This window comes from Mytilus californianus, unplaced genomic scaffold (assembly GCF_021869535.1).
Source record: "Mytilus californianus isolate M0D057914Y unplaced genomic scaffold, xbMytCali1.0.p SCAF_3, whole genome shotgun sequence".
NCBI lineage: Eukaryota > Metazoa > Mollusca > Bivalvia > Mytilida > Mytilidae > Mytilus > Mytilus californianus.
Window position 1 is genome coordinate 42,314,689 of NW_026262679.1, and position 16,633 is coordinate 42,331,321.

General features: G+C 32.0%; 1 protein-coding gene across 1 annotated transcript; it reads right to left on the minus strand.

The window, feature by feature from the left end:
* Positions 1-2,169: 2,169 nt before the first annotated feature.
* Positions 2,170-15,664, minus strand: LOC127734614 (uncharacterized). Its single transcript, XM_052244587.1, has 7 exons — positions 15,531-15,664; positions 12,795-12,884; positions 9,406-9,494; positions 8,500-8,735; positions 5,583-5,730; positions 3,826-4,248; positions 2,170-2,356 (listed from the first exon to the last, which is right to left on the minus strand). The coding sequence occupies exons 3-7, from the start codon at positions 9,491-9,493 to the stop codon at positions 2,277-2,279; spliced, it is 975 nt and encodes a 324-aa protein (XP_052100547.1). The 5' UTR covers position 9,494; positions 12,795-12,884; positions 15,531-15,664; the 3' UTR covers positions 2,170-2,276.
* Positions 15,665-16,633: the final 969 nt, after the last annotated feature.

The window sequence follows — 16,633 nt, forward strand, 5'->3', positions numbered from 1 at the left end:
TTGTCTGTTGGTCTTTTTCTTTTTTAGCCATGGCGTTGTCAGTTTATTTTCGACTTATGAGTTTGAATGTCCCTTTGGTATCTTTCGCCTCTCATTTTTAAAGTACTTTTATCATATTATAAATTTTAAAAAAACCTAATCCAAACGGGAACTTTTGTATCAAAATTTGCGTTTATAATTTTACATTTTTAACAGTATGAGTTTTGCTCATTATTAAAACGAACTCATTTCAGATACCAGGCTTGTACTTTGTTGCGCAAGAGGCGAGTTTCGTCTACATAAGACAAATCATTGGCGCCCGAATCAAAACAAGTGGAGCGCTAAAAAAATCAAAGTTGAACAGCATTGAAAACTACATCTACCGAAAAATGGTGCCAACTATGGCTAAGACCATCTATGCTTGTTGTAGCAAAACGCAGTGCTTCAAATACTTTAAATTTATGTAAATGACCATATCATGAAATATCATGTCAAATTTAGTGCTGACTTTTGTGCTGATGATACCCCTGAGGAATGCAATGTCTACCAACAGTGGCAGCGACTCAGTAGTTGTAAATGGTCATCAATTGAATATACCAGGCTTGTGAAGCCAGCCGCCCCTTAGTGGCTCTCGAATTAAAACAATTGGAAGGCCAACATAAATAAGAAAATGAAGAGCAATCAAAACCCAAAAAAGTTAAAGTTGAGGCAACATTAATTTACCGATGTTCAAATCTCACATTAAACTGGAAAATACAAATCGATGTAGAATACAAAAACCTGAGATTTAAATGAACTAGAAAAGGCTAACGATGAATATCAGTTATTAAAATCCTAGCGTTGTGATCTTTTGATGAATGATCGACGAACTGTCATTCATATAACATCTCATTATTTCTATATATTCATCACGCACGATTGAGGCCAAAACGATTGAAAGATAAAGAATGTTTTCGAGCATACAACCAAAAAGACATATACAGAACAGTCACAGCAGTCTAACATCAACTTCGACTTCAACCTTAGTTTTATGCATTTATACATTTTTTATATCCTGTCTTAGGTAGGATTCGTGTTGCTCAAACTTAAGTTTCTGTGAAGTGTTTTTCGTGGATTGTTGATTGTGGTATATCTTACAGTCGGATTTTTTTGTGTGGCCATGTTGTTGTCTGTTTTTATTCGACCTCGATTTTTATTGCTTCTTGGTATCATATTGCTATGTTTTATAAATTGAAAATGTTACTAATTGTATCACATGTGGAACATGATCTGCTAATCCTTACGGAGCACCTGAGATCATCCCGGATTTTTAGTGGGGTTCGTGTTGCTCAGTCTTTAGTTTTCTATGTTGTATTTTTGTTTACTGTTGTTTGTGTTTGGTCGTTTTTCGTTTTTTGCCATGACATTGTCAGTTTATTTTCGACTTGTGAGTTTGAGTATCCCTTTGTTATCTTTTGCTCCACTTTTAAGAGCGGATTTAACTTTATATTCCCTTTTTATAATGGTATGACAAAGGGATGTACAAAAAGGCATTTAAAAAAAATTATAACATGCCCGGTAATAACTTTCAGGGGAAACAGAATAATTCTATGTAAAATTTTGAAACACTTAAATCGCCAGCAATACCACACAGTACAAATTACCTCATCGATGTTTTTCTCCGACGTTAAAGACATACAACCAAATACAAACAGCAAAAACAATATATGGCCCAAGTAGCCTGACGTATGTATGATGTTGTAGGGAGAGACAATTGATACAAAGACCAAATTCATTGTAATTTTGAATATATCATCTAAACTCATACCACCAAATTGAATATAATTGAAACTTTTATTTAGTTTTGCTTCAATTTTGCGGTGTTGTTTACAACTGAAAGAAGATACATTTAACGAAATAAATCTATACTTTTGCCAACTTGTTTTATTCTTTGTTTTAGACAACATCTACTAAAAGTGCGGTTTTTTTCCGGATTAAAACAGAAATGAACTTTTTTAGATCTCATTCATTTCTCTGTTTAGGGTATCAAGAGCTTCGAACGCATATACACGTACTTCCTTGATATTGTCCCTGGAACCACGACATTTGTGAATAAGCGTTATCTTAATTTTTTGTTTGTTTGAATCGACAAATATTCTTTGAACGTCACCAATTGAACTGATAATTTGTAAGAATAAGTTCATAAAGACGTCATGTCATCATAGTTTTTATATATAGAAGATGCCACAATACACAACTATTTTTTTTTTGTCGCTCGCTCTCTCTCTTTCTCGTCATGGGTGATTGTATTATAATATTTAATACTTGATCGGAGGAGCTGAAGGTAGTTTATAACCTGTAGCGACTTCATAGGTTGGAGGAGGCGCTAATGGATCTCCTGCAACAGACAAAAAATGATCACTAATATGTAGTATGAAGTTTAACAAGTATTTGTATTGTCAAAAGTATTTTAGTTGCCTCATCGGCAATCATACCACATCTACTTGCTTTTTATAAATAAGAGTGTTTAATGACAATGAAATATTGAATGGATTGAAGTTAATTGAATATTATACTTTGCTAACTTTTACCCGAGACAGAACGTTTGATTTCGAGATCAAGAGCATTTTTTTCATATTTATTATGCAAAGGTACACATGGTTCGATGCGTTGATGAACTCATTTAACTGTTACACTTACCGTGGTGTTTAATTTCTTTAAATATTATATTGGTTGCAACGAAAATGTCGTGATTTCTTTTTTTCAAAATAAAATTGATATTTCACATGTGAAAATAATCCTGTTGTTTCACTCCTCTGATGTAATCAATAATGAATTTGATTAGTTATTCTATTACTCAGAGTCCAAATCATATTGTTTTATCCACATTCGTCCGTCCGTCATTTCGAAATCAAAACACTATATGAATTTTGTTCGTTTAACCTGGTGATAATAAGCTTTTGTTTGGTTAACAAGTGTATAATGGTAGCTACATATGTTTTTATAGATCTACTTTTCATAGATTTACGGTCCGAAGACATAGACAATTTCGTAAAACCTCTTTGTAACAGCAACAAGGGCTTAAGTGTTTTCCCGGCACAAAAAAAAAATTTTTATTTATTAATTAATTTTTCCATGTTTGCTATTATTCTTCTAAATATCATCGTTGTAGATTTTGACGAATCACATGAACATGTTCATAACGCATAATGTGGTCACCCTTATTTGGTTGTTTTTTTATAACTTCTATGCCAGAGATAATTTTTTTCTTCTTCAAAGAATAGTAATAATCTTAAATTATTTTCGAAATATACCGACAACGTGAAATGACATCTTGAATAAATAAGTATAAAAAACTAGAAGTGTGTAAAAATTATGTGTATCAATTAGAGTTCTGAAAACTATTCAATAAAAGATTATTGAATAAAACAAGTGTTCAAACGACATAAACAATTGCTGATAATCTATAGCAGATCCAGTGTTGCATATGACATTCCTTATTCAAAACTTTCCTTGAAGAAGTATCATATTCTCATGTTGTTTTGTAAAGCATTAAAAATAATAATTTGACATTAAATATTAAGATATGATTCGGTTTTAAAACATTACGAATAATGATTGTCATGATCAAACTATACTATTACATTTATCGTAGAATTTTCTTTCCTCTATCATACAATTGCCCTTATAAGCTGCATTTTAAAAGTGTATTAATTGACCGCTTGGAAATAATCTAAATAAGCAAAAACAATAGTTAATAATGAATATATGATTTGAGCTGAAATAATCAAAATAGGTTGTATTTGTGCGAAAGTCAACAGTTGTATAACATAATGTATACTAAGAGTAGTAAATGATAATAAATACCTTGTAATGAATGGTAATTCGGTGGCGGTCCGGTAGGTTCAAGTATTAAAGACGACACGCTAATCTGTTCCGGCTCCTGTGGTATTGAATCCATTTCTGTCGTTTCCGACGAATGATTTTGAGGACTCTCGCCTCTCACTCTTAACACGAGTGTTGTACAACATCCCGCCCATGCAGAGCAGCATTCTCCGCAGGGCTTGAGTATATCGTCACAGTCACATGATGATAAATTGTCTCTACAGTTGCAATCACCAAAACATTTACATCTCAAACAATATGATAACGCTTCACCAATACATGAAAGGACGCCACTAGGTCCCGTATCCGACTTAAAACAGCGAAACATACCACATGCACACCCAATAAATATCGCAACAGAAAACACAGTTAAAATAATGCTGGAGACTGTTACAGCTGGTTCTTCTAAAATTATAAGTATATATATAAAAAATAAGATGTGGTATGATTGACAATGAGACAACTCTTCACAAGAGACCAAATGACAGAGAAATTAACAACTATAGGTCACCGTACGGCCTTCAACAATGAGCAAAGCCTATACCGCGTAATCAGCTATAAAAGGCCCCGAAATGACAAATGTAAAATAATTCAAACGAGAAAACTAACGGCCTAATTTATGTACAAAATAATGAACGAAAAACAAATATGTAACACAGCAACAAACGACAACCACTGAATTACAGGCTCCTGACTTGGGACAGGCACATACATACAGAATGTGGCGGGGTTAAACATGTTAGCGGGCGCCTAACCCTCCCTTAACCTGGGACAGTGGTGTAACAGTACAACATAAGAACAAACTATAAAAATCAGTTGAAAAAGGCTTAACTCATCAGATGGATATAAAGAGAAATACATCTAACAAAAACACAGAGTGGACGTGGCCGGGTACTTGTACATCCCAACAACAAAAAGACACTAAGTACAGATCTGCGAGTACTCGCAATTACTGACAGCTAGTTCAAAGCCAAACGTAACAAATAAAAAATAAATCATGCATCTAAGACCAATTGTTTGTCAATGTTTTATTTAAATGTAAATACTATTTAAGGTGTTACAAAACACCTTGACTAAAATTTATTTGGCTTGTTTAATTTTCATAAAATTTGGACAAAATATTTACTTTGTCCCTTTGACAAAAATATAAAAAAATCAAAAAAATTGAACCATAATTTATCGGAAAAATTTAATTGGATATATAGCTGTTTGTCAATCACTAATTTTGATCATTAAGAAGCTTAATATTTCCTTAACAATAGAACGTGATTAAAACATTCACCTGATATTAACAGAGCTATCTCCCTGTAGTGTTATGTACCACCTTAAAACAGAGTTACTTTTATTGAAGCATAATTCGGTGTTGATCTTTTTAAAACTATTATATTGTTCAATACCATACTTTATAATTAGATCTGTTTTAACGGTGTCCTTTGATGTTCCTCTGATCGAATAATACAGAAGGGTTGATAAGAAAATGAATTATGAAATATCAGGGGTTGTTTTTTTATTTCGTTTTGATTATTATATAATTAAATCTCTGATTTAAAAAAATATATCAATTTAACAAATCCAGTTACTTCAATTGGTATGTGCTTTTTGGGGTATTTTTTTCGTCTGGCATTTCAAATTTAGTAAACCTCGTAATTTCAATAAGGTCATTAAACGACCTTTAGTATTTGTATCCCAAGCTGGTTACATGTTATGCGTGCAACTTTTTTATCATTAAAGATTATCACCTTCTAAACGAGAGGCTGTCACTTTAATGATGAGATAGGTCTTTTGTGTTGGCTCTGTATATCCATTTGGTAAAATAATGGACATGCTTAACTCGTATGCCTGTTTTACACAGGTTTTCTCTATAAATCTGTCAGCACTAGTATATGACTACAATGAATAAAAGAAGGTTGATAAGAAATAGATGAAAACAAGGCTTTTAAATTCCGCGCCTAGAAACCTTCTGTTGAATCTGTCATATTCTATTCTGATTGGAGACTGTTTGATATTCAAGCAGTCAGACGCACTATGAAATGATGACAAAATATTAAAATTATAATACAACTTTTTACTTAATTTTGAACATTTTAAAATTTATTTGTACAATCATTATCGGCAGGGCATTGATCTATCAACAAATTGATAAAAGTCTAAACCGTATAACTAATAATATATAAAATAAATCTGAGAGGTTCCTTTGTAGCAAAATTGTGTTGATATTTTTTGCAGTTTGTTTTTATTTGTTTTTTTTAGACATTTATTTATATGGTATTATATCATTTAATATAAATTGTTAAATAAAGAAAAAATAAACAGTTTTGTACTGCATTCCTGACACGTAGTGTTGTCATTTTAGCGGTATTTTCAACATTGTCATATAAGCGGTATGTTTGGCTAGCCATAAAACCAGGTTCAACCCACCATTTTTTTCTTAAAATGTCCTGTACCAAGTCAGGAATATGGCAGTTGTCATTTACTGTACAGTCCGTTTCTATATATGTTGGTGTTTGCTTTTGTTGTAGATCAGTGTTTCTGTTGTTCCGTTGTTTTCCTCTTATAGTTGATGTGTTTCCCTCGGATTTAGTTTGTTACCCGGATTTGTGTTTGCTTAATAAAATTATGACTATTGAACAGCGGTATTCTACTGTTGCCTTTATTAATACGGACCATCAATGATTATAAATTGACACCATCACGGATTGACGAAAAAGGAGAAAAATACTAAAAATAAAATGCAGGTTGAGCAACGGGGACCCAAATCAAAACCGAACAATAAAATTATCAGATTTGGAAGAGTAATGTATCATGTTTCCCAATGGCCTATTCGAGACATAATACTCATAATCAACATTTCTGTCATACAGGATTGGTGCTTCATAATCTAGTGCGATACCATATTCAGTAGCGTAAACAACCACTTTGTTCTGGTTGGTTTAGGTAACCTCTGACACCAATTTTCGGTAACATTCACCGAAATATTATAGATGCGTAAAAGGTTCAAAGGAGATAACTTCTACCTACTATATCATGGCATAATTGCTCCTTTGTAAGCATTACCCCTCTATGAAATGGAAATCATGATAAGAAAACATTATATCGAATATCATATCAGCTCAAAAAGCTATGTACTCTAAATAAAGATGCTGTTTAAATGCTGCCTTATAAAAATGGAAAGTTTTAAACAAGTAAAATTTATAGTCCCAGTGTTCATGCCATGGTGATAGGCAGAAACAAGCTACACATGGTGTATCCTGGTATAGTGATACATATGCAGGACTCGGGGTGCGATGGGAACGCTGAAGTACAATGGTCCTTTCGCAGAAGTGCGATGGTTTGGCATTACGTTTGAATATTGGAACGTTTTCAGATACAACGTTATTTTAGATACAACAGTAATTTGCAGACAGGAGGATAAGATTATGAAGTTTACATGCTAACAAAAGAAATAGAAGGAAAGGGAAAAGAAAGTAACGAATGATTCAAGTCCAGAACATTTTTGAGCAGTGCAGGTGGAGGTCACAAAAATATGTAAAACAAAGTCAAGCAGCAAATCGTGGGGAGCAAATCGGCTGAAAGATGTCATTGAACATTGGTCTGAAGATGGGCTAACCAGTGTTCGGAAGTATGCCGCAAACTTTTTTGTACGACACTAATAAAATATTTTGCCCTTAATATTAATTTTTACTTCTTTTCACGTATGCTTCATATGAGTTCGTGTGGACAATTGAATAATAAAATTAAATATTAGCAAATGTTTTTCTTATATCAAGTTGATATAATATTGTTTTATTCCTAAGATAAATCCTGCTTCGTCAGATAATCAGCACTCTAGCCAAATGTTATTGTGGCTACAGGGTTAATCTTCTACCACAAGTTAGGCCGTAATAAACACGACTGGTCCCTAAGTGTACTTCCTAATTTCTCCTGCTCAGCGTAGGGGCAGCTTTTAAAGTATTTGGTGAAACAAGTGACATGTCTCGACATAAGTCAAGCATAAATATACTTGGCGTTTTTTTCACTCTTGAAAACTGTTACGACATCAGATAAATGGAATGTTGTGAGTACTTTCTCAGCTATGACATGACGAGAAAAAGTAACATTTGATTACATGAGATGAATCCTGCGTAGAACTAGTGACCGACATGGTTGAATTTTTTTTTATAGCAATTGAACACTTCATATAAAGACGTGTCCTCCCGCTTAAATCCAGTATACTAATTCTGAACCATCCAGTATATGTTTTGGCTCCATACTGCTTCATGCTAAGCGGAGAATTATATGATTTAAGTTTTGAAGTCTTTGGTTTCACCTGACTAGAAATCAAACCCAACCTTCTAAATGCAATGCTAGCACGCTTACCACTACACAACCACATTAAACGTGGTTTTCACTTCAGACCATTGCATTTTAGCTAGTATACACCATCAACGTCAATGTCACAGTAAGACCATCGTACTTCAGCGTAACCACCAACGCACTTCAGCGTAGCTATCTACAAGTTAGCGTCACATTGTCATCATCACACTTCAGCGTGTTAAAAAACGCACTTCAGCGCGGACCATCGAACTGCAGCATGACCATCGCATCGGAGTACCATCGCGGTTCAGAATCCTTCACATATTTATAACTAATATGGTATCATTCAAAGTATGCACTTACCCATTCACTTCCCGTTTTATTTTGTACTTGCAGCTCCACATTACCAGAAGAAGACGGCAAATCAAATAGCAATGACTCAAAACAGACTTCATACGATCTATGATTATTGAACTCTCCTCCAGTAAAACTAAAATCACATAGTTTAGGAGAAGTTTGTCCATTCCATGATAAATTATAAAATTTACTCTCTGTTAGTCGTCTTGCGTCCTCATCACAATTATATGACGTAAACTGTACTAAAAAATAATTAAATATTTGTATATAACTAAAATTTGTAGACTTATAAAGAGAGCGAAAATTAGAATTTTTCTTAGTTTGAGAATATTTCAAGCCATTAAATTATGTTAAGACCGATTAATATTTCAGGAAATTTCCAGTGTATATACAAAAACAATCTAAACCAACAAAAATACCACGAGACAAAAGACATTCATAGTCATAAACCATCAACAAATGATTAAACGTAGAAAGTCCGTTTAAAAGACAAACTGAATTGGAATGCAAATGGAAAAATACAATTTTCAAATTAAATCATTTGCCAAACATTTCTATCCTGATAAAATATACATGTAATATTGTTTTCAGACAATGTATATGTGTTCATTGATACTGTTATTATCTACACTATACACAAAGGAAAATTAATATTTGGATAAAATCAACAACTATGAATTAAAGAGGAATACAAAAAACATCTGCGATCATGCATTCGTCAAAGACACAAAAAATAATACACTCAAACACTCAAGATATGATTTAATCTAACAATATTGCAAAGATGTTCCTTAAAACAACAGTTTTGTTGAAAAGCTTTCCTTCTAAAAAAAACCTTAAAACTAATAATTAATATGTATGACTAACATTCTACGAGTTTGCTTAAATTCACGACATAATAAGTATACTTACAATCAACTGAATATATTCCATAACAACTGTTGATATGAAGACAAAACAAGAACACGACGGCAAAAGTATGCTCTCTAGTGACCTCCATTCTAAAAAGCATTAACACAGATTATTTCACGTGTTTTAACCTCAATGTATATAACTACTGGTGTGTAAATATGGAACGCCACAGCTGTCTTATGTGGAACTCTGATATTACTTTATGTTGTTTTATTATTACTTGATGATATTTTGTCTTTACTTAATATGGTTTTGACATTACGTTATGATTTTTTGATATAACTCAATATGGAATAATCATTACTTAATGATATTTCGATATTACACGATATGGTTTCGTATTGACTTGATATAGTTTTGTCATTACTCAATATAGTTTTGTCATTACTCGATGTGGTTTCACCATTATTTAATGTGGTTGTGTCATTAGTCAATGTGGTTTTAACATTACTTGATGTGAATGTGACTTGACGTTATGTAGTTGTTTCATTACATGATGTGGTTTTGTTATTTTGTAATGATGATTTGCCTATTCTTTATATGGTTTTAACATTACGTAATGATGTTTCAAAATTTGACGATTTTACACTACATGATGTGTTTGTTTCATTATTTGATGTGGTCCTGTCATTCTTTGATGTGGTTATCCCATTACTTGATGAGGTAAAATCACGTGACCAATTCGGAAAAACCTGTTCTATTTTTAGATAGATTTCCATGTTGTATGTGCCTTGGATGAGTGTGGCCATCCATCGAATTAGAGTTCAAATTAAAGTTCGGGTTACTGTTTGAGTTAAACTTTGAGTTAGTCTTCGATTTCGAATTCAAGTCATTATTAGAATTAAAGTTTTAATTAGCATTGAGTTTCGAGTTGGACTTCGAGTTTGAGTCACATTTAAAGGTAGAGTTCTAGTTACAACATTAAATTTGAGTAACTTTTTGAGGTAGAGTTTGAGTAAGATTCGAATTTAAGTCTCATTAAGATTAATTAAGATTTTGAGTTGAAATTCGAGCTATTTTATATGAGTTCGTAATTAAATTTTCTATCGCGGAACAAGGACTTTTACTCGGGCTTCCGAAAAGAGGGCTCCGGGGTATGCGTACAAAAGATAAACGCAACATAGAAGTTGAAATAAAGTTAGATGTGGTGTGATTGACAATGAGACAACTATCTACCAGAGTTTAAATGCAGTGGATGTAAGAAATCATATATAGGCAACCGTACAGCCTTCAACACAGCGTATAGTCATCTACAAAACGCCACCATGCACCATGTGAAAAAATTCAAACGAAAAAACAAACGGTCTTATTTATAAATAAACAATCTACAAAAAAAAGACATACATTTATACAACGACAACAATTGAACTGCATGCTCCTGACTTGGGGCAGGTACATAAAGAAAGTGCACGTGGCGGAGTTTAACATGTATGTGAGCGCTAAATCCTAACCTTACATCGGACTGTTACAGTTGTGTAACAGCACAAAACGAGAAAAAAAATGTAAACTAGACAAAGTGATGCCCCCGCACTCAACTCATTTAACCGCTTATGTCCCAAATTGACAAAAAAAGTTCGATTATCTCCCAAAAGAGCAAAAGATGATAAAAATAAAAACCCTGTCCACATGCACACCTTCAATATATGTACAAACAGACAGTAAAGAGAAACTTCCTAGGATTCAAACTGTAGGAGGAGTTAAGCGGAATAACTGTATACCCATAATGGGACGGACAGACGGACGGACGGACGGACGGACGGACATGGGTAAAACAATATGCTCCCCCCCCCTCCCAACTTTCAGTTGCGGTAGCATACAAAACAGTTTCATTTGGCTGGTTCAATAGATCGGTATGACTGGGTAATATAAATCCATCGGGGTGATCTCGGATGCTCCAGAAAGGCACTCGTCGTGTTATTCGAGAAAGTACAAACCCAGTGATTTGGTTTTATTTGGTAGTTTACATTCAAGGAAAAGATGACGGCATTATGGTTACGACCACTGGAACATGTCCGTCGTCACATGTGAAACAGATATTCCAAAAGTTTATTTTTCAATTAGTGCGAGGTAGATCAGGGAATTCAATTGATTACAAATAAAAGATTGATATTCGTATAAGTACAAATGACACATGTACATTTAAGCTAAAAAAATTCGGAGAATTCTTATTTTATAGTATTGATGCTTTGTCGCTTAGTCCGAGCCCCAAAAATACTGCTTCCGTTTGAGAACTTAGGATAAAAACAACAGGACCAAGTGGTTTGGGGATATCTTAATTATGTCCGAAATACTGTAAACGTTTTAATACTTTTTTTCTTATTATTGTCTGCCGTTCCCCTTTTTCATACCAAGTAACTCTGAACAACCACTCGAACTTTAATTTGAACTTTAACTCAATGGATAGCGATACCCATCCAAAGCACATTAAACAAACGATATATTGAAATCTGTTTAAAAATAGAACATATTTTTTTTCCGAATTGGTCACGTGGTTTTACCTCATCAAGTTATGGGATAACCACATCAAAGAATGACAGGACCACATCAAATAATGAAACAAACACATCATGTAGTGTAAAATCGTCAAATTTTGAAACATCATTACGTAATGTTAAAACCATATAAAGAATAGGCAAATCATCATTACAAAATAACAAAACCACATCATGTAATGAAACAACTACATAACGTTAAGTCACATTCACATCAAGTAATGTTAAAACCACATTGACTAATGACACAACCACATTAAATAATGGTGAAACCATATCGAGTCGTGACAAAACCATATTGAGTAATGACAAAACTATATCAAGTCAATACGAAACCATATCGTGTAATATCGAAATATCATTAAGTAATGACTATTCAATATTGAGTTATATCAAAACATCATTACGTAATGTCAAAACCATATTAAGTAAAGACAAAATATCATCAAGTAATAATAAAACAACATAAAGTAATATCAGAGTTCCACATAAGACAGCTGTGGCGTTCCATATGTAAAAGTATTTCATTTCTTTTCTTGACTGCGTCGCATGAATTTTAAACCACAAATAAAAATCTATTATAGAATATAATAGATTTATAATTTCAACTTTTTTAGATGAAGCATAAATGTTTAATTTTTGTTTTCTTTAAAAGGCATCCACGCAAAATAGAGACAGAAAATACTATACTTATAAATAGAAGAAAAATTCCATTGCAAAAAAGAGAAAAAAGATCAAAAGACAAATAGTTAACAAAACACAACATAGAAAACAAAAAACTGAGCAAAATTATTTATCGTAGCGAGCAAAAATTATAACACAAAGTAAACGATACAGCACTAGTTTTTAATCTACAAGTTGTGCAAACAAGTGGGAAATCTAGTGACAAAATATTACCTTCACTGTAAATACTAAAAACTAGATCTTCTCAATGTTTGTCCCTTTTTAGCAAGGACGCTATCAATTATGGATTCACTGGAAAACGTTCTGGTGAATAGTAAAATTAGAAATAAGTTGAAATAAAAAAAAACTTCCATTCAATGTTATCATTTCCTTCCTTAAGTAGCAAACGACGAGTACAGCAGGCTATATAATCTTGATGTAAAATTGGTTTAAAATGTTGCTATGCAAATAAATTTCTGGAGTACTAGCTTCAAATTATTTTTTACTGGCTGTATACCTTTCTGGAACATGCTAATAATTCGTATATGTATATACAGCTAGATCAGAGAAAGTCAGGGAAAATATTCCAAAGGAATCGATTGATATGCAGCAAAGATTTGCACTTTTGAAATTAAGTTACTAAGCAAATTCAAACGGACCTTATCTCGATGTAAACATTGAATGTGAATAGATCGAGAAGAGCGCAAATACATGTACAAAAATCGAGACGACCTTTTCTTTAAATTGTATAAAAGATAGTAGAAAGATACCTACTTTATATTTATCTTTAATTTCTTAACCTGCACAGACAGACTTTTTTAATTTTCATATTCACGAAAAGACAATATTTCTCTTTTGAATGTACATGTGACAAGAGCAGACCGGTGTGCTCGATAACTTAGGTGTGAAAAAATAAGTATACTTTGAGAACTGGTAACATGCTAAGGACTTTGTGGAATTTGTGACCCGAAAGATCTTTAGATTTTGTATTTTCATGATTTTTTCCATTTTTTTTTTTTTATCAATATGCAGCAAAGATTGGCATTTTTTAAATTTCATTTTCACAAGCTTCTAATGCAATTATCTCGATAATTACTGAACATAAAACATCGTGTATTTGCATGTATATTTCTAGTAACACAGTTTAACAAATAATTTCTTTAAAATGAAAAATTATTATTTGGAAATCACTTTTGGTCAGTATCGTCACCGGCATTGTTTTATTATTGACTTTCTCGACTCTATCATAATAAGAGTGAATTTTCTTTTGTTTTCGTTCACTGGATATCCCACTGAAACTATATTTAACAAATGCTTTAAGAAATAATTTATCAATGTAGTTGTCATCATTCAACAAATGGTCATTCTCTGTATTATCAGAGTTTGATTTCAGCAAAAATTTCTACTGGTCATTACAGGTACAAAGTGGATGTCTAATTATTTCCTTACAACCTTGACTACAGTTCGGTATAGCTCTGACGTCGGATGGTTTTCATAGGGCGGTCAGACACCAGAGCAATCTTAAGATCTTAAAGATAATATTACTATATTCTAACTAATTATATGCGTTTAGAACAAGTCACATGTTAAACTATATTTTCAGAGGTAGACTTAAAACAGCCGAAAGAAGAGTGAAATAGCACGGTTATTTTTTTTAGAATATCTGACACAATCAAAACAACCAATCAAATGAATTGGTGCTCTTCTTCTCGCTTATTGATAATAGTAATATGACAATATACCGTATAAATAACCGGAAGAAAAGTGCCGTTATGAACTTTTACAATCAGTTCAAAAAGTGCTTTATATGATTAGCAGAACATTAATGAGTGTCGTTTTAAATTGAATATTTCTTGTTTTAAATGTTTCTTTATTCTTAAATATAATGTTTCTTTATTTCAAGTACCTAAATAGATTATAGATTTCAATAATTTACAACTTAATCCGATGGCAATTAAAAGTGCAAAAGATAATACATGTATCTTACACTCAACTACAAAAGAAGCAAGTATCGCTATTTTACTAAGTTTAGCCGGAGGGCAATAATCCGATTATTATTGCATATTATTGGACAATAATAGATATATTTTATCAGAACCTTTTGTAATGTTTTAAGATCCTTAACTTTGAATTAATGTATAATTGTTTTGTAAACTGTTGCTTGGGCAATCTACCCCTAGCTCTCAAGCTGTAAACTTGTCTGTGAATAAATTTGTATATATTGTATAGGTCTTGAGTGTAAGGCATCCACAGTGTCGATTATAGACCAACAGACTTTAATGTAACCTGTAGGAATTTACGGGGTTATAATTATAAAGGCTATAATTGTATAGTATCGCACGAATTTCCCCACATGAATCTACAAAAGATGATAGAATGATAGCAATAGCATAAGCTAATTCCAAGTTTTGTATAATTATGAATATAAATACATATTTTATATAGTATATGTAAACAGTGTAACATATTTTTTTCGTTCATTATTTTGTACATAAACTAGACCGTTAGTTTCCTCGTTTAAATTGTTTTACATTTGTCATTTCGGGTCCTTTTATAGCTAACTATTCGGTATGGGATTTGCTCATTGTTGAAGGCCGCATGGTGACCTATAGTTGTTAATTTCTGCGTCATTTGGTCTCTTGTGAAGAGTTGTCTCATTGGCAATCATACCACACCTTCTTATTTTCATATGACATTGTAATTTTTTACGTAAAACATTATTATTTTCTGTATTCAACACTCTGAGATAATATCACCATACATGTAGATATGTAACTAAGACATTGAATAATAATACAGGCTGTTTGTTACATGTACATTAAAAACAATCCCAACTGAACGGGTTTTTAAAAGTATTTCTAATATGTTTCCCCATTGTTACTGTTGATTTATAAATACGGATTGACGTTTAACTTTGTGTGATGTACATTGTATATTGTGTTTCCTTGATTTAGATATTAATTTTCTTACTCATTTAAGAAAGCGAAGTCCTTATATTTTGCACAGAATATTTCCTTTGTTTTAAATCATCCTTAGAATCAATAATTTTAGTAAATATCAAGCATATTGCACATACTATATAAACTAATTAGGGCATAGTAACGGGTCTTATTTCTACATATATTATGACCTAAATATCGATATTGAATGGGATTTAAAAACAGGTTTATTTATAAATATTTATTTAAATTATGTCCAACCTAGTTTATGAGTTCTATAAATGATAGTAAAAGTTTAATGTCAATTTTAACTTATCATAGAACTTAATATACTGACTTACAAATCGTCAAAAATTGACGAAAAGTACAGAAAAGCACTTGCGCCTTATTCCCCTAGAACGGACGAGTCTAAATAGAATTAAACTTATATGACAGATAAACAGTCCTTCGACTGATATATACAAATAACAGTCGAAAATGGAACACGATTTAACGGTTATATTATTTAATATTTGAAGCTTCAAATAAACACTGTGGGATGTTTGTGTGTGTGAGAGATAATGATACACCTTTTCGTCGTTATTAAGTACGAGAGGTTAGCACGTAAAATCAAATATTACGTAATTAGATAAAATTTGAATTTTAAGTATTTGTTTGTTTTGTTATGAAATGAATTATTTGTTGTTGTAATTTTGAAGTTATAGATATTCCGATAATAACTTTTAAGATACCAATTTTACTGCAACTGTAAACTCCAAAATTCTATTTTGATTTTTTTTTTCTATATTTCAAAATTCAATTTTCAGTCAGTTTCAATCATAAATCTTTTTTCAATATGATAAATGTGCTCAATTATGACGTCATAGTTTTTTATGAATAAGAGCTTGCTGGATTTTATTTTTGACAAAATGTTTACATATTTTGTAATCAAATTTTTATTCTTATTGCTTATGTTACATTTCATGGAATGTTAGGGCCAATACCTACTCCTTTATATTTATAAAATTCAAATTTCTAAAAATGATTTATTATTCTATAAAAGAGTTTATTAAAACACTATACAGACCTCATTCACAACTGACCAATGAATGTTCTGCACAGAAACTTTTTTTTTATATTTGGCATTTTTTTATC

Bases quoted from the DNA above. Each gene is read 5' to 3' on its own strand.
- LOC127734614 (XM_052244587.1), bottom strand. From the start codon at position 9,493: ATGGAGGTCACTAGAGAGCATACTTTTGCCGTCGTGTTCTTGTTTTGT. The intron at 8,736-9,405 runs GTAAGTATACTT...ATTATTTTTTAG, and splicing joins TGGAATATATTCAGTTGATT to TACAGTTTACGTCATATAAT. The intron at 4,249-5,582 runs GTGATAATCTTT...TTATAATTTTAG, and splicing joins GACAGCCTCTCGTTTAGAAG to AAGAACCAGCTGTAACAGTC.